The sequence below is a fragment of the Megalobrama amblycephala genome, linkage group LG4 (assembly GCF_018812025.1).
Source record: "Megalobrama amblycephala isolate DHTTF-2021 linkage group LG4, ASM1881202v1, whole genome shotgun sequence".
NCBI classification, from domain to species: domain Eukaryota; kingdom Metazoa; phylum Chordata; class Actinopteri; order Cypriniformes; family Xenocyprididae; genus Megalobrama; species Megalobrama amblycephala.
Window position 1 is genome coordinate 53,665,212 of NC_063047.1, and position 19,836 is coordinate 53,685,047.

At 34.4% G+C, this 19,836-nt stretch overlaps 1 protein-coding gene across 2 annotated transcripts; it reads left to right on the forward strand.

The window, feature by feature from the left end:
- Positions 1-116: 116 nt before the first annotated feature.
- Positions 117-19,803, forward strand: slc31a1 (solute carrier family 31 member 1). 2 transcript variants are annotated; one of them, XM_048189998.1, is made up of 6 exons: positions 117-293; positions 10,744-11,011; positions 13,054-13,196; positions 13,405-13,477; positions 15,065-15,233; positions 17,503-19,803. In XM_048189998.1, the coding sequence occupies exons 3-6, from the start codon at positions 13,077-13,079 to the stop codon at positions 17,702-17,704; spliced, it is 564 nt and encodes a 187-aa protein (XP_048045955.1). In that variant the 5' UTR covers positions 117-293; positions 10,744-11,011; positions 13,054-13,076; the 3' UTR covers positions 17,705-19,803. The 2 variants fall into 2 exon arrangements, with proteins under 2 accessions (XP_048045955.1, XP_048045953.1); XM_048189996.1 differs by lacking the exon at positions 10,744-11,011 and having other exon boundaries at positions 118-293.
- The last annotated feature ends 33 nt before the right edge of the window (positions 19,804-19,836 follow it).

Genomic DNA, 19,836 nt, shown 5'->3' on the forward strand with positions numbered 1-19,836 from the left:
GAAGAATAACGAAACCATTTTTTGTGTGTCTGAATTTTTTATTTTATTTTAACGACCAGTAAAGAGCATGCTAATAAATCACTTCACTCGGAGACGACGGGACTTTTATTGTGGATTAGCTTCAGTTTTGTAGCCGACTTGACTTCACGAGACTTCACGGGCATCTCGCCGCCGCTCGTCGTAGAGACAGTGAGAAGATTAGTTCATTTATTCTTGCCCCAAAACCGATGATCTGCAGTGAATATCAAAGGCACTAAAGGAACCTGTGGACGTATTCGTCGCATGTTGTCAAGGTGAGGTTCACGTGACTCTTTGCAGATCTGTGATGTAGTTTTTCTTGTAATCGCTGTTGCTGTGAGTGACCTTTGAGAAGACAGTTCAGCTCTCACCCTCTCTGGCTCATCTTTGTAGACAACGACTATTTGTGATGATAATTTGTGTTCAGTAGCAAGTGATAATGTCTAAATGAGCTGGACCTAAAGTCACCATAAATGCTGATCTTTGTAGTATCTACATCAGATAATGAAGTATCGAAGGCAGCGTGGTTATATTGTCAAAATAGTTGTTTATGCTGGTCACTGTTTTCACTTTTCATAAACTTGAGTCATAAACTGATAGGAAGTTGCTATCCTGAAGCATAATGAACTGTGATCGCCTCGCGCTTCACGTTTAGAGTGTCCTTGAACACCAGTTAAAACTAAAAGTTAAAGGAATTCCTCACTAAAATAAAATTTGTCATAATTTACTGTCCATCATGTTGTTCCAAATCTATATGGCTTTCTTTCTTCTGCTGAACACAAAAGAAGAAATCATGAAGCATGTCCTTGACCTGTTCAATACAATGACTCTTTTTAGATGTTCCAGGGCAGTGTTATTATATATGTGTGTGTGTATATATATATATATATATATATATATATATATATATATATATATATATATATATATATATATCTACACATACAGTACAGTCCAGACCACTAAGATTTTTAATGTTTTTAAAAGAAGTTTCGTCTGCTCACCAAGGCTACATTTATTTAATTAAAAATACAGTAAAAAACAGTAATATTGTGAAATATTATTACAATTTAAAATAACTCTGTACTATTTAAATATATTTGACAAAGTAATTTATTCCTGTGATGCAAAGCTGAATTTTCAGGATCGTTACTCCAGTCTTCAGTGTCACATGATCCTTCAGAAATCATTCTAATATGCTGATTTGCTGCTCAAGAAACATTTATGATTATTTTCAATGTTGAAAACAGTTGTGTACTTTTTTTTCAGGATTCCTTGATGAATAGAAAGTTCAAAAGAACAGCATTTATCTGAAATACAAAGCTTCTGTAGCATTATACACTACCGTTCAAAAGTTTGGGGTCAGTAAGAATTTTTATTTTTATTTTTTTGAAAAGAAATTAAAGAAATGAATACTTTTATTTTATTTATTTCATCAATCAAAAGTGGCAGTAAAGACATTTATAATGTTACAAAAGATTAGATTTCAGATAAACACTGTTCTTTTGAACTTTCTATTCATCAAATAATCCTGAAAAAAAAAATATTGTACACAAATATTTTGTACAATTGTACATGTAATGATGCTGAAAATTCAGCTTTGCCATCACAGGAATAAATTACTTTGTGAAATATATTCAAATAGAAAACAGTTATTTTAAATTGTAATAATATTTCACAATATTACTGTTTTTTACTGTATTTTTAATTAAATAAATGTAGCCTTGGTGAGCAGACGAAACTTCTTTTAAAAACATTAAAAATCTTAGTGGTTCCAAACTTTTGGACTGTACTGTATATATATATATATATATAGTATATATAGTATATATATATATATATATATATAGTATTTATTCATATTTTAAATTTTTATTTAATTTATTATTATTTCTACTAATATTTATATTTTACTTTATTTAAGCCTTAATTTGGTTAATTAAAAATCAACTGTTTTAAATAGTTTTAGTTAATAATAATAACACTGTTCCAGGGTTTTTGCAGACAGCAGTAAATCCGAATGCGGCTTATTTGTGCATATTTGTGTAGAAACGACGGGATAACTAAATGAACAAAATGGTAGGGAAAAAAGCTGGTGACTGACTGAGGCGAATGTGTAGAGGGGTTAAGAACTCACTGCTAATACAATGCATGTAAACATTAATGTTGCTTTTGCTTTAAGCAGCTTTCGTGCAATAACTGCTTTCTGGTGTTTATGTAAACCAGTGGTTCTCAACCTTTTTGACTCCAAGGCCCCCCCGTTGTCCACAACAATATTCAAAAGCCCCATGACTTTTCCAGTTGTTTGTGATTTACTGGATGAGGATTAAAGACAAGAATTTGTAAAACTATTTTTAATCACAATTAGAGCTGCACGATTCTGGATAAATTGAGAATCACAATTTTTTTGTTTAAAATAGAAATCTCCCATGATTCTGAACAAACAACTAAACAAAATAATGTAAATTTACTAGAGGTTCTGACAAAATGTTAATTGCTGCAGTCTATTTAAAAATGATTTAATTATTATGAATATAGATATTTTTTTAAAGCTGCAGTCCGCAACTTTTTTTTGTGTTAAAAATTTACAAAAATTATATAATGAGAATATACAACATGAATCCATTTTCCAAACCGTGTTTTTGTCTTATCCTGAATCATTATGGTACACTTATAATAAGTGTTTATATTCGGACTATTTCAGACCAGACTGGTAGGACTCGCCGCAGAGTATCACAGTAACTGCGTGACTCGCCATAGACATACACAGAGAAAAGTAGCTCCGGCTAGAGTATTCCTCCGCAAGACACGTGCAGTTCTGTTTATTAACCGCTAGAGGGTCCAAAAATCGCGGACAGCAGCTTTAAATAATCAATTAAAATTAACTTGTTTCATAACTTAATGAATCAGCATTGTTGAACAAATCTCTGGAATGAATGATTCAATGACAAATACACTTGTCGCCACCTACTGGTGTAACATCTTTATTTGAAGTGTCAGATTACTTTAAAATGGTGATTTACTCTATTTTGATTGCTACCGTAGACCTCATTGTTTATATCTGAACTATAAACGTTCATCCCAGTACTTTTGTGATCATTTGAATTATTGTAAAAGAAATAAGGATAATGTGTGTTTGAAAAGTTTTTGTGTTTGTGAAGCTGTTTCATATCTATACTTGAGAAGAGCTCTCTGGGTCAGCGGCAGCGCCAACACAGATCTGAATCGCTGTGATCGTACTTGTCAAAGTTTTAATAGACCTAGACGAATCGTTGTCATTGAGGAATACGTTTGCAAGTGTGTTTGAATCGAGATTGCGATCTTCTAACCATTAATTATGCAGTTCTATTCACAATTTCTCCCTGATAAAATATTTCAGAGGCATTACTAGAAAACATATGAAATGCTATGGAAGCTTGTTTCCGCCAATGAATAAAAAATTTAAAATGTAATTGCGACTTTTTATCTCACAATTCAGACTTTTTTTTCTTCTCAGAATTGCGATATAAACTCGCAATTGCAAATTATAAATTCAGTTATAAACTGCAAGAAAGTCAGAATTGCGAGATGTAAACTCGCGATCGCGAGAATTTTTTTCACGCATCTCTCACTTTTCTTCTCACAATTGCGAGTTTACAGTTGCGAGTTAGTATTGCATGATGTGGCCTAAAGTCAGAATTGCAAGAAAAAAAGTCAGAATTGCGAGTTTATATCTTGCAGTTCTGACATTATAACTCACAACTGCTAAGTTATATCTCGCAATTCTGAGAAAAAAGTCAGAACTGCGAGATGTAAATTGTGAGAGAAAAAGTATGAATAGATAAAAAGTTGCAATTACATTTTTTTTTTTTTTTTTTTTTTTTTTAATTCAGTGGCAGAAACAAGCTTCCATAAAATGCCCATGGGGTTATAAGATTATATTAATTTCATATATCTCATATATCCAGGTTTTTTCTGTCCCTCTATTAACAGCCTACGCAACTACCACTTTCAAGCCCCAGGAAGGTACTTTAAGGCATCATTAAAGTAATCCATGTGACCCAAGTGGTTTAACCGCATTTTTTTTTTTTAAGTGAAGCTGTAATTAGTTTGCAAAAACAAAACAAAACATAATGTACCAAATATTAATTTCCAACACATGTTCCAGAGCAGCACAACGTATGCGTGTTGTGTTGACACAAGGGCAGTTGTTGATGTGTGAACAGGTGTTGGAGATTAATATTTAGATTTTTTTTTTTTTATATTTTGATTACTTTAATTATGTCTTTACTACCTTTCTGGGGCTTGAAATTGGTAGTTGCATAGCTGTCAATGCAGCGACAGAAAGCTCTCAGATTTCATTAAAAATATCTTAATTTGTGTTCTGAAGATGAGCAAAAGTCTTATGGTTTTGGAACGACATGAGGGTGAGTAATTAATGACAGAATTTTCATTTGTGGTTGAGCTAACCTTTTAATTGCTTGAGTAATGGTGAAAAACTTCTTATAGAGAGCTGCAGAACTATATTTTTAGACTACAATGGGGAAAAAATCCAATTACTTTTGCATGACTTGCTTTTGTTCCTGGAAGCAACTTTTTTTTCTTTTTAAGAGGAAGTTAGTATCAAAAGTGGGGGAAGGAAGGCCACTGGATTCAATGTGTGTTTATTTATAGGTTGATTGTTTTGCTGAACCAGAAAACCAGGTGTTGAAACCCTGCAACCTGGTTGGATGAGATCCCATCATGTCGCCATTTTTCTTCTGCATTTTCTAGGATGTAGACAAAGTAGTATGTCTTTTTAAGCTTTTAGTAATGCCACATTACTAAACTATTGGGCAAGATTTAAGAATTACTCTTGTGTAAACAAGTGTAAAGTACTTTGATTTGGATCTGTATGAAAGTGCACTAGCAGGTCAGGGTAATACGAACTCGTTGTCTCTCGGTTGCATGAGCGTGACTTCATCAGACACTTTCAGATAAAAGCATCTAAAATGTCTTTCTTTAGACTGTGTAAAGTGACTGATTTCACTGATAAAGACAGACTGTTGCGTGACTTTATAATCAGCTTGAAAAAGTTATTAATTGAATACAGTATTTAAGCTACTGGGCTTCAAAAACAACCAGAGCTTGACATTTAAAAAAAAATATATATGAATGAACTAAAACTGATTATGATACTTATCAGACCTATTAAAAATTCAAGCTCAAATTATGGTTTGGTGGTTTACAATGACCTAGCCATATTGCAATATGGTTTGTGTATTTCGTCATACTGTTATCCATGTTGGTTTCTTAAGTAGAGACTAGGGCTTTGTGCAAGACTGCAATTGTTAGAAAACTTAAATGTGTTAGTTTCACTTACAACTTGGTTATGCTCAAATGAATGAGTCAGTGCCATCAAAGTTTTGTTTCATTTTGAATTTCAATTTTTCGGTCTGGCATTAAAGCTCAAACCATTTGAGCTTTACCATTTGAGGATTTGCATTTAAATGATATTGTCTGAAATTTTGCCACCAAAATTAATAAAAAATTATTGATATCGATGCATTTTTAAATTAAAATAATAAATCCAATTTGCTACAAAAATGCTAATATTATATATAAATATTTTAAAATGTCTTTTTTTTTTAAACAAGTTTAGCATTACAGTGCTTGTAATGAAAATGTCACAATGCAAAAAAATCATAATAGTCCTAAAATAGGTTCTATTTTCTCAGCATCAAGTTGGCATGAAATGAAACTTTACTTGTCTGTTTTTAAATGCACGTTATTGATCTTATTGGGAACAATCAGTGCATGTTTATTTTTTCTTTTTGACTTTGTACTTTTCAAACAAAACAAGACTTCTTTTCAAGACTTCTCAAATAATTTAATGCATATTACAGGTTTCTGTGTCAACAATTTTTTAGGAGCTCTTGTGCTCCTAATTAAAAAAAAAATTGGCCAGACTGAATGGCAAAACAACCTGCAACATGACTGGATTTAATATGGAAACTGTGTAAATGAGAGTAAAACAAACAATTATCTTCTTGAAATTAAAGGTAGTTGTTTCTTAGAACTTAAAACATTGAGTCTAAAACATAAGTAATATTAATATTAAATTATTGTAATTGAACTGTTGTACAAGATCGATATCACTTTGCAATCATGCTGATATTCAGGAAAACATCTTGATCGTCTGATATTGTTTAACTATATCATATGTAAAAAAAAAAAAAAAAAAAAAAAATTTAAATCAAGAACTCAGGACATTTCCCCCCCCCATATCTCGAATTTGCCCTGGCTAATTTCTGACCCTGCTTATGATAATACAAATTAAAATGAATATTTTCAGTTAACTTAGCCGGAAAGAAACAGCACGTTAACCTGTTTCACCTTGTAAACGATCTCTGAAGCGTAGTCCGCCACACACAACTTTTTCTCGTTTGCTCTGTTGACTGATGCATTTTGTGAAATATTTTTTCACAGTCACATGCAGTGATTTTAAGTCACAAAGCAGAGCCATGGCATAAACTCCGAAATTCTCATCCGAAATTTTCGCACGTTAAAAAATAAATACGACCTCACCTTGTCAATCATGTTTACACACTGCCTCCGAAACTTTAGTCCGTCAGAAAAAAATTGGATCAGATTCAATTTTCTGCGTTTTTCGCATCAGTAGCGAAAGTTACTTAGTTACTTAGTTACTGTTGCTTTGTCCGACAAGCCGTGGCGCTGTCACGCCACACGCAGTGAAAAATACATCACAGAGCAAAGAGGATACTGACAACACGTCGACAGACAAGACAGAGCAGGTTACTTATGATATTAAACAAAGTCCCAGCTTTCAAACTGTGTAGTTTTTTAAGAAATTCAAACAATAAAAACCGTTTTGTGGATCTTTAATGTGTCGTGACAGATTGCTGTAGCGCATCAGCTCAAGAGGCTCGTAAACCGATCATCTCTTCCTACTAGTCCATTTATAGAATCAAATAAACATGAATGAACATGAGAATGAATGTTGTTTCAAACGCGGAAAGACGTCAACACACACAATTTTTTTCAAGTTTAACTCCACCAAGGTTAATCTTCTAACTACTGACTGCTTTGTCGGACAAAATGGCAGATTCGGCGTTCTGATCGCTTGTCAATCAAACTCCCGGCGAAGGGTCAATTCAGAGCCACCGTACAAGTGAGCGCCAATATCCAGAATGGCATCAAAGCACTGTATGACAAAGTGTGGAATACAAAGAGATGGACTATAAAGACGTAATCTTAGGATTGGATGGACCCAAATTTTTCCTCTTTCTTTTTCTCTTTTTAAGAAGGAAGAGGAAAATAAAATCATCCTCACTGTTAGGGCTGGGACAATACATCGCGAATCGAAAAATGATTCTGCATCAATTCTGATATTTTTCGTATGTATCGCGATTCTCTCGAACCGATTCTGTGCTTAGTTTTTAGCAGATGGCACTGCGTGCTTTAGAAACAGCCGTTCTCTGCTTCCTTCCAATTAATTACACACACCACTTGAACCTTCTATAAAATAATCGTTTATGAAGTTCGAAAAGGTTGAACCGAATTACAAAGGTGTTTGCAGTAGGCTGTTTACATTAATCTCATGTCATAAAAGCATACTGAGGTGCAAATACATTCTCAGACTCGGCCGAATGCACGAGCGCTCTTCTTCATGATCATTTGAGCATGAGGTCAAAAAATAGCCTAGAGCGCCATCTGCTGTTAAAAACTAAGCTCAGAATCGATGTGCGATGCATTTGGAAAATATCAGAGGCGATTCACGAATCACGATGCATTGATAGTATGGTCCCAGCCCTACTCACTGCTTGAAGTACAAGGTTTCTGTGCGTGACAAATTTTTAGGATGACGAATACAAAAAAACGCATTCGAAAATTTCACTGTGCAAGGACCATTACAATCGACTTCAGATCTGCCTCAATCCAGTCAACAACTGGTGGATAGTCCCCACCCTACAGTTTTTCTTTTTGATCTACTTCAAAATCCGTTTTAAAGATCTGTCACTTCTTCCGTTTCATTGTGACTCAGTGCTTCCCACACATAGACTTTACTTGGGCGGGCCGCCCACGTATAATAACGGCCGCCCAAGTATATTTGGAGACACATTTTTGCTTTTATTACTTTTTATCCTCTTATACCGTCCGCGATCGATAAACTAGTCGTTTCATACCTGCTCGTTACGCGTGCGTCAGAACAGTTTACTCCCGTTGACATTCCCACAGGCGCTGCATTTTGCAAAGTCACAAGGGGCGCTGTTGCGCGTTCTACAAGCTCACGCAACAGCGCTTCAGTCTGCTTCAAAGTGATTCTCAATCAATGAAAAGTGCAGATTTATGCCAAGCGATTGCTAATGGACTCAAGTTGATGAATTATTACAAAGTCTACTTTATGTCCTTTATATAAAATGTTTTAGACGATTGTAAGATCAGCCTGCAATAGTACAGACATTTCAAAATAAGAGTCCCGGTGTACTTCAGGCTTGCTTATAATTAAAAGTCACACGCTAAGTTTTTTCTTTTTCTTTTGGGCATTATTGGTATTTTGGTTACACAATAAATTGTATTTATTTGATTTCCATTTAATTCATAGTAAATTATTGTAGTCTCCCCCACAGGAAGAAAAGACTAAGAACATTATTTGATACATATAGTATTCATTTTATAAATTTTACTAGTAAAATCTGTGTCCCATTCACTGAGAGAGACACTATATGACAGCAAGGAGAACATAGGAAAAGGTGAACCATTTAAATGCTGTAATTTTGCATAATTTACAATGCATAATAATGCATAATATTAGTATCTAATTAAATGTAATATGCTATGTAATTCAAATTAATTTCAATAAATAAAAATACTGTTAAAAATCACATATTATTTGTTTGTCACATGTAATTTTTTATTTCAGTTTATTTATATTTAAATTACACATTCTTGGCTTTTTTTTTTAAGATATTGTGGTATCAACCGATGATGTTTTTAGTATAATTAGTTAAAATTGATGGTTGATGTTTGCTGAGAGTATATTCTTTTGACCGTGCAGCAGAATTGTTCTCCACCAGTTCCCACATTGTCAGGTCTTTCTTACACGATTTATATTTTTAATTGGAATTTAAATAATTGTTTATCATTAAAGGGTTTTCTCTTTTGCAGTTGATGTGATTTGTTTGATCAACTGTATAATTCACAACTTCTGGTAAACCAAACAAAACCAACATTCAACATTAGACTTGTTTGCTGTTGTGAAATTTTGAAATGCACAATATGAGTCAACTGCTGTTGAGTTGCTCTTTGTACCTCATCTTTACCTCTGCACTGAAGTTGGTAGATTACACTACTAATGCTGTTGAACACTGTTAGTTCATGTTGCCCCCTTTACATTCATTTGTGTACTTTCCTGTTTTATGACCTGCCAATGAGAGGGTTATGGGGTCTGAACATCATAAAGATCAGTAATGACTGACCAAATCCTTGTCCTTTTTTTTTGTGCACTCAGTGTTGAAAAGGTCATTGATATAATCACTTTCTAACTAATGATTTAGACATAAACAACTTAATATAATTACCATTGAAATAGCTGTGCAAATATGTAACACTCAGGCAGTTTCTCATTTTCGTGATCTCTTTCTCACTTCTCCCTTTTTTCCCTCTAATTTGTCTGTTATTTATCTTTATGGGAACAAGCATACAGCACTTAATTGAAGACCTTGTACAGTTGAACATTGTTAAAAGCTGATCTTTGAACATCAATAAAGTTTAAAATACTCACGTACTGTCCAGAACTCAAGCACGTTTGCATTGAGTTATCATTATGACTGTTGAGGATTTATCATGGCAATATTTTGCAAAAAGAAATCAAAACCTATAAGGACCATTAACATGTTTTGTGTTGTGAACATGTGACATGACTTTCATATTTTTGAACTGTTCTGTAAGAGAAAATGTGCACAAAAAAGTTTACGTAATTGCATGTCTTCAACTTGATTCCGTTCAACTGGCCTTTTACCAGTAAAATGACATAATTATGTCTTCCTTAAAAAGACGAATTTTCAAACTGGTGTTATATATATATATATAATGTTGAGATTCGCCTGTTTTTCAGAGGTCTTTTAAACAAATGAGATTTACATATGAAGGAGGAAGCAATGGAGTTTGAAACTCAATGTATGTCTTTTCCATGTACTGAACTCTTGTTATTCAGCTATGCCAAGGTAAATTCAATTTTTGATTCTAGGGCACCTTTAAATAAATGCATCATTGCAAGTAAAAAAAAATCTAATTTATTGATTTGATTAAATCGTTTGAGTTCTGTTGAGTGTTGGTCATTACATTAACATCAACTAATAATAGCGCTATGTTACCTGTTATCCATATAAAGGATAAGATAATTGGTTCCAGGGCTGCAACTCAAGTAACTGAAGTTTTTTTTCTTTTTTCTTTTTTTTTTGAGTGATTAGTTTTAAAAAAAAATAGTTTTATGCTACAAATTAAGTTCCTCTAACTTACTGTAGTTTGTTGGTTGAATTTTTTTTCCCCAGAGTTCAAAATGACTGATGCAAACTGTTATTTTTTTATTTTTATTTTTTTGAGTCTACATTATTTTTTAGAGTGTTCATAGATTTATTTATTTATTTTTTATTCAAAATTGTGGAAAATAGTAATGTGCAAACTGTTTACTGGCACTATATAGTGAGCAAGAGTGGATGAAGACAAAAGTGTTTTTTTTTTCAGGCAACTAGCTTTGTGGGTGTGGATAAAACCTTGTGATTGGATTAATGGCAGAAGAGGGAAATGAAAGGCAGATGAGAGGTCACATGACCATGTGATGACCATGCGCACACTATATTCCTACTGCTGTTCCTGAACGCTTCCATTATCTCGCTGCACTTTACACGATCACTACACCTGCATGTCAAAAGATATTAAGAAGAAAGGACCGAAAGGAATTACTTGCTCATTTTTGTGGTTGTGGAACAGAGAGGTGACAGATTTTGCTTGGGTGAGTTATTTCACCATTGGACTTCATTATAACATTTGTTTTTATTTTGGTCCCATCAGTCAAATTATTTGTACTAATTTTTTTTTAATCGCAGAAACAAATGAATGCAATATTTAGCAAATGTTCTCTCATTTGGTAATGCCATAGTACTTTGTTAATTAACATGGTACTAAATAATTACTGTATAATAATATACCATGGTATTTATTCACATAGTACTACCAAGATACATGTTCAACTATGGTAGTCAAACTATGGTAGTACTATCAAAAAATCTTTTTGGCAACTGAAAATGAAATCTGAGTATCTGAAAATCATACACGCTTTGTACTTAACTACATTTTTTTTAAATAACATACATTTTTTTAAAACCAGTTTGTAGGCATTGTGCAGGCTATAAGAGAAGTCACATGATGTGTTTAACTTCTTGACAGCTATGTGATTATGAAGGCATTTATTTTCTGAGTGTACTAGTTTTTTCCCCTCTTTCATTGCTCCTCAGTTGACCTCATTTGGTCTTTGAATCTGAGCTGAATCTGAGGGAAAATTACGTTCCAGACTTGTAAAAGAGTAGCCAAGTGTCTGTTTAAGCAAACAAGAACACGCTGACTAATGGTTAGTGCAGATAGTGTAGATAATTATATTCATTAGTCTGATGTGGGTCTTGTACAGCCATTTCTGCTGTGTGTTTTATCCCTGAGGCTGTCCCAAACCTTTAGGAAAGCATGTATGCTGCTCAAATGGGAAAAGTAATTGTTTTATAGAGGTATTTATTAGATTATCTGGGCAATGTCGTCTAAGTAAATAGCCTGGGGTTGTTGGGACATTCGATTAGTGAAGGTCTCTTGTATCTCTCTTTCTCAGGATTTGATCACTTTTCAACAATTGAAAATAACCAGACAGGGCTTGACTTCATACACAGTGACCCTGAAAAGTATCTGAGCGCTTTAGCCACTCTAAAACTGTATGAATGAAATTGCATTAGATATGCATGTATATAGACATATTTACAAATAAAAATCAAGTGACATTTACTTTACACATAAAATAAATATTGTTATTAAAGATGGTTTACAGTACAAAAACAATTCATATGTGGTTATACTTTCCAGAAAACAACATATTGTTGCACTTTCTGACTGTCAGACATCACCGGATCATGTTCATATTTATTTATGTGATGAACTACAAAACCACTTGATTCATATGAATTACTTTAACAATATCTTTATGAACTTTTTGAAGCGTAAATGTTTTAGTGGAATGGACTTTCATTGGAGGAACAGAAATCTCTCAGGTTTCATTAAAGTATCTTTATTTGTGTTACTTTCAAAGATGAACGAAAGTCTTACGGGTTTGAATGACATGAGGACATGAAATGGGTGAACTATCACTGCCCTTTTTTATATATCTGCTAAAAAACACTGACACTAGTTATGCAGCTTGGTTTGATATTTTGTATTTAATGCAGTGACATTATATACTTAGTGTCTAAATACTTCTCATTACTTTTTCTGCTAATGTAGGCTATTTTTGGCTGCTAACTTTAACCTGTTGATCAGGATCCTATCCTTGTTAGGCACCAGCATGGTTCATAGTATGAAACTCTCATATATCCCTAATTGTACCAGCTGAAAAGCTTCTTTTATGATCCAGGGACAGTTAATATATTTAAGTTTAAATAGACAGTACACCCAAAAATGAAAGTTCTGTTATCATTTACTCACCCTCAAGTTGTTTTAACCCTGTATGAATTTCTTTCTTCTGCTGAACACAAAAGAAGGTATTTTGAGGAATGTCCGTAACCAAACAGTTGATGGGCATCATTGACTTCCATAGTGTTTTTTCCATACTATGAAAGTCAGTGGGGTCCATCATTTGTTTGGTTACTGACATTCTTTAAAATACCTTCTTTTGTGTTCTGCTCTTTCCTTTTTTATTTAGCAGAATAGTAATTTCATATACTGAAGAACTGTTTTTATTATACTTGAGAGCTGTCAAACACATCTGTAAGAATTGTTTGTACTCTGATCTCTCCCCAGCACCTCTGTACAGTAAGATAAATATGTCACATCCACATATGCATCATCATGCGGACCCAACCATGGAACCTGGTATCACAGACTCTCATGGGGACCATATGACACCCCCCGACTCAGGTCATGGGGAACACCACATGATGATGGTGAGACAACCTGGAATTCATTAAGCCTGAGTGTCTGTATTTAGACAGTTCGCTTGACAAAAATCCATCTTAGCATTAAACAAAGATGTGATCGTGTTATCTGATTATTTGAAGCTGTTCAGTGGAAGTAAGCCTGCTTCTGCATTAACATATTATTAGAATTGCTTCATTCATTATTGGCTTGAAAACTGATTTGTTATACTTTCAGCAAATGACCTTCTACTTGGGCTACAAAAATGTGGAGCTGCTCTTCGCTGGGCTGGTCATCAACACACCAGGAGGTAAGACTTTTGAAAGGGACATTATTAAATTAACATGTGAATTGTTATCTACTTATAAATATAAATTGGAATAAATATACATATGAATTGGCCCTATCATTTTTTTTCCCCCCCAAAATTCCATTTTATTTTTCCTAAATTCAGTGTTTCCGTCGTAATGGTTTAACTAAATTTTAATTATCAAATGTCTAATCAGCTGTAAAACATTAACAGTTGAATAATTTATTAACAATAATATAATGCTCTATGAACTGTTTCATTTTTTTCTGGATTCTGTGATTTATTATCAAGTCAGTACTCATTTGCATAATTTATTATCAAATTCGGTAGTAATCAAATGAATGCATAAAACTCATTAAAAAATCTCTTAAAATGAAATTTAAACAATTCATTTTATTTTTTGGGAAACAAAGTTCTGCACAACAGAGGTTTACTGTTTAAGTTAAAACAAGGATGAAAAATCGTGATATTCCTTAAATAATGTTTTAACAAAGTGTACTATAATTATTGATTTTATTACATTGAGAAGTACATTGTGCTGTGCAAAAGTATTATATTCCTGTCATTTCTTCAAGTTAAACCAAATTTTTATTTTGGTGGGTTGTAGTGAAGACCTTTGAGTTTCTGTGTGTATGATAGCAGTCTTATTGCGCATTAATATTCACAGACACAATCTGAGCAAGTGTACATCCCTACTTTTTTATTTATCTAAATTTTGCCAGATTCAATGACGCATCGCGTTATACAGTCATTATTTATTTTTTTTTATGGGGGGCTGGATTTGTGATTCCGTCCACATTTTCCGCATTGCGGAAATCATAGGGCCCTACTAACAGGAGCAGCTTTTAAAAGAATAGTGAAAATTCTGTCATCATTTACTCACCCTCATGTGACTTTCTTCTGTGGAACATAAAAGAGATTCAGAGAAATGTTAGTATTTATTTTTGTCCATTCAATAGAAGTCAGTGGGCTCCAATGTTGTTTGTTTCATTCTTCAAAATACCTATTTTTATTTCTCAAAAGCCATACAGGATCGGAATGACATAAGGGTGAGTAAAAAAATGAAGGATTTTTATTTTTGTGTGGACTATCCTTTCCACGGCTGCTCACACTGGCAGCAATTTGCAGTGACAAAACAGTGTTATCCAGTTAAATTCGCAATTTCGTGGCAACGTTTTACACAAATGAGCATTGACTTGATGTGCCAATTGCCAGTGAGAGTTTAAATCAGCAGTACAGTGACTTGCTGACCTCAAGTGAATCCCTTTCTGTGTGTGAACAACACTGTTCAGAGGACCTGAAATTAGATATTTAAACAAAAACAAAACCTGTCACTGGTTGTTCCTTGTGAATACATAAAACAGTCACATTCTTGTGAATAATGTCATAAGATCCCCTCTTGCTGTCAAGTGTACTGGTTGTACAGGTTGTACTACATTTGTACTAGTTTCATCAAGCTGATGCATCTGATTTATGAGAACCAAACAGAATATTTTGTTACCAGGAAGTCCAGATTACACTGGGATATTAAGATGAAGTAGGTAACATTTATAAGGTTTCTTATGTTTCAACCTCTCTTCATCCTAGAGATGGTAGGTGCTTGCATAGGTGTGTTCTTGCTGGCTGTGTTCTACGAGGGTCTGAAGATCGGCCGTGAGGTCCTGTTGAGAAGGAATCAGGTGAACGTGCGTTACAACTCCATGCCTGTCCCAGGAGCTGATGGCACCGTTCTCATGGAGACACACAAAACAGTCGGGTCAGTGAAAGGAGTACTCACGTTTTCAGGTGGTCAAAGTCAGTGTGACAAAATGACACCGTTTACCATCTTATTGAACCTTCCTGGTCTTTTTCTGAATGATTCATCAGTACACAGTAATGTGTCTTCATAATCTTCAATAAAATTGGAAGAACTTTCCCTTTCAGTAGGGATGCTCCGATCAGGATTTTTGCAGCCGATTCCCACTACTGTTTTTTTGTCATTACGATCAGCCAGTACCGATCCCGATAATTCAAGCTTTATAGAAGTAATATGCAAGCTCTCTGTTGTCTGTCACTATTAACCCCTGACACCCAGAAGGCATTTTTAATGATTTAACTTTATTTCAAGTGGCTTACTTAAAAATAATGGCTTGTAACTCTAAAAAAAAAACAAGGTATCAAGTGCATGGCCTCATTTGATAGAAAACCAAAACTTTTGAAGAAAAAAATCACGTTTGGAGGTTCTCATGTTACAACACTTCTGAGTAAACCCCAGAAAAAGTGCTGCAATTTATTGATTGTTATTATTTATGCTTGACATGGCTATTAGAAAGTATATATGACAGGTTATAAAATCATTTGGGCTTGTTCACAATCATGTCAACTGCATCTGGGACAGATTTTGAGTTGACATCTTAAAGCAGTCAAAAGTTATGGCATATGGAACTGTGGTAGCCTTCATCAAAAATCCAAAAACCTCTCTAAACAAATGATCTGAGTGTTCTACTGAACATAAAAACTTAGATGTGTAAACGCCACAAAACGCTAAGTCATGATCACGACGTGATCGGATCCCAGAAATCCAGTTTCTGTAGCCAAGCAGCATGTCATTGTCACTCTGTGAGGATTTTCTCAAGATCTACGCATCTTGTTTATGTTGTGTGTGGGCTCGTTCGAATCAAGACAACATGCTCTAAATAAAGATGTGCGAGTTACTATGGTTTACTAATGCTTTGCAAATTTACAAAGCAGAACATGGTGCAAAAGCCTCACCTGTATAATGTTTACATCAGTGTTGGGGGTAAAGCATTACAAGTAACTTCAGTTACATAATCAAATAACTTTTTTCAAGTAACTAGTAATGGATTACTTTTAAATTTACAATAAAATATCTCAGTTACTTTTTCAAAGTTAGTAACCCAAGTTACTTTGTTTTCCCATTTATTGACTGACAGCTCTCTTGTGGCTATGTTGAGAGAAATCGGGTGTAAGTGCTGAGAGTGTGTATTGAGTATTCTTCAAAATGAATAAAAACAGACAAATGCAATCTCAGAATAGTTCACAAACCTGCAATAATTAAATGTATTAAATTAAACCAATATACTTCATGTATTTAATCTCACTTTATTAACCAATGTCTTTGCTGCTGACCTTTGATGATCCAATTCAACCATACTAATAAGCAAAACTGACTTTAGATAAACATTACGTTTTTTTATCAGCCTGAAGCTTATTCATTTCACTGTTGGTGTAAAAGGGCCTTTACATTTGCCAAAAATATTACTGTTTTGTTGGTATAAAAAAACAAAACAAGTAAGCCCAGCTCAGAAAAAGTAACGCAAAAGTAATGTAACGCGTTACTTTCCATAAAAAAGTAACTAAGTAACGCAATTAGTTACTTTTTTAGGTAGTAACGCAATATTGTAATGCATTACTTTTAAAAGTATCTTTCCCCAACACTGGTTTAAATGCGATTCGGCGGCAGCTTTTTACAGTTTTACGTAATCAAATTGCGATTGGTTCATTTGCCAAATTTAGTGACTTCAGATTGAGTCATAGAATGTGACTATCTGCCGATAACAATCTGTGGCTGATCGATTGGAGCATCCCTACCTTTCAGCAGTTATCAGATATCAATGTGTGCTTTTCAGATCCACTCTAAACAATTCCTGATTCAACACCCTACATGTTTCACTTGAACTACATATGACAAAATGCTATTTCATGTTTATTAGCCATTTCAAATGTATTACTAGTGCAACAGAGTTTTCTGAAAGGCAAGCACCTCCTTGCGCCACTGTTTGCAGATCTCTAGCTCTGAGTGAAAACATTGTTGTTTGAAGTATTTAAAATGATGAGGTCAGTGAATAACAGGCAAACATGAACAAGCCTGTTTACACTGATTTAATCATTCCGTGTATGTAGTCATTGCCACACGAGTGACCTCTAATAGGTAAACATGCATTTCCTTGGTTTTCTTCACACTGATGACCCGACATTTGTAACCCCGTAATAAGGTAAACACCTGCTTCTGTTCTCTCCTCCAGCCAGCGAATGCTGAGTCTCGCGCACTTCCTCCAGACGTTTCTTCACATCGTCCAAGTGGTGGTCAGTTACTTCCTCATGCTGGTGTTCATGACGTACAACGGATACCTATGCATTGCAGTGGCGTTGGGCGCCGGCCTCGGATACTTCTTGTTCAGCTGGAAGAAGGCAGTAGTGGTGGATATTACAGAACACTGTCATTAACCTCTCTTGTTTAAACCCTCAAAAAAAACACCCCCTGTACAATCCCAACATGCATCACAGCAACTCTGTGTCTAGAGCACTGTATGATTGAATAGTTCTTGGTAAATATCATTCTCATTTTAAAGCTCCATTTTGATTTGATTTTGATTTATTTTATACAATTTAGCCCCATATTTCATATCCCAACTGCTCTTCACCATCAATCCCGGTCATTTCCTCTGTAACGTTGAGATACGTGTGCACAGCCTAAAGGTTACAGTCACATTCATAATCATAAAGGGCAAAAAGGTCCATTGCGTATTGTCAATAGTGTAGCGACGTATGAAGCACAGCTCACACAAGTCACTTTCAAACCAAGCAACTTTTTCATGGGCAACGCGGCAAATTCTTGTGACCAACGGGAACACTTCGCGAAATCTGCGCGTGGACATCTTTTGCCCTTATGAAAATTTTTTCCAGTCATGTGGATTCCTATTGAAATGACTTGATTTTGAATGCAAAACTTCACTGAACAATGGTAAAGTTGTGGTAACATTTACCATTGTTAAGCGAATTTTCGCTTTTAAATTAAAGTAATTTTAATAGGAATCCACTCGATTAGGTATTTTGCGTGAGGGCGAAAGATTACCCAACAGATTTCGCAACGAGTTCCAAGATTTTCACCCGAATTCACCTCGTTGACCAAGAGAAAGCCAATTGGTTTGAAAGACTTCTGTGCGAGTGGAGCTTAATGCATCACTACACTATTGACAGTGTTTATTTTTTTGCCGATGAAATTTAGCTGAAAAAGTGATGCGCCTTAAATGTGACCACACCCCTTAACAGTCTACCTCCACATAGTACTGACAGTCACGGGTGACCTTGTTTGTTATAATCACATCTGTTATCCACATCTCATGATTTATTTTGTTTATGAAGGTGCTTCTGGGTGCGATAGAGCCTTACTGAACCCACTGCCTTAAACAAGGGAACACACGCACACCCAAAAGTGTGACCGTAGACTCTAAAATCCAAACAGGATCTGGACCCGATATACAAGCACTAGTGGTAGGAGGGTGTTTTTTTTGTTTTTTTTGTTTTTGTTTTTCTTGGAGGTTGTTATGGCCAAGTGTTTCACATCAATGAAACTACCGTTAATAATCAGTGACCATTGTTTAGACATAAACACTGGACTGAATGATGTTTGCACAAGAAAGAGAGGTTTTGGGACTCTGAGTTTGAAGTCGAACTTTGCTCCCTTTGGAGTGCTTTTAAGTAAATATGGGGAGATTGGTGAAAAATAAATTATATCTGATGCCAGTGTCACCGATTTCGTTTTATAATTTATATTTGTAACACTCAACTATTACAGTGTACTTGATATCAATGTTTTCTAGCAATCTTTATGTAGAACCTTTTACGCTGACATCTTTTAAATGAAAAATTGTGGCGCATTTGTGATGTTGAGCAAATCATGAGCTGTTAAACATTAAGGTCATCGCTCTGATTGTTACTGGGTCCCAGAATGTGAATTTTATGTTGAATAAATTGATGATAGTTATGCTCCTTAACTGAAAGGGGTATGCCTTTACATACGGGACCCAAATAAAGTGCCCAAGAAGTGTCTGAATTGCTTGTGAAAACAAAAGGCTGGAAAAGGCTTTCTTACTGAGAAAAATCACAAAAATACATATATTTTAAACCAGTAAGCATGTGGGTTTTAGAAGAAAGCCTGTTTAATTTTTTTTTTTGTTCCTTTGTAGATTTCTTTTCTATAATGTTATGATTTTTATTTAGTTAAAAGAAGGAAAAAAAGTAATTTCAAAAGAAAATATATACATTATGTTTTTTGCAGCAGGTGCCACTCTGTCGTTTTACATTAGACGATCTTGGCTTAGTCATATTGCAAATTTATTTTAATGATAAAATAAGTTTGCATTGTCTTATATGGAGAAAAACTACAAGCCGTTGGGTAGAAGGACTGAACCTTATTTCCAGTGCTGTGGCAGTTAACTTTTCTTAGGCTGTTTACAGTTCAGTCATGTCTGTAGAGTTTGAAATGTATACAGTAATGTAATCATAGGAAAAGATGAATAAATATTACATGATTTCAAAGACAACTGTTGTGACCACTTCATTTATAAAACAACCTG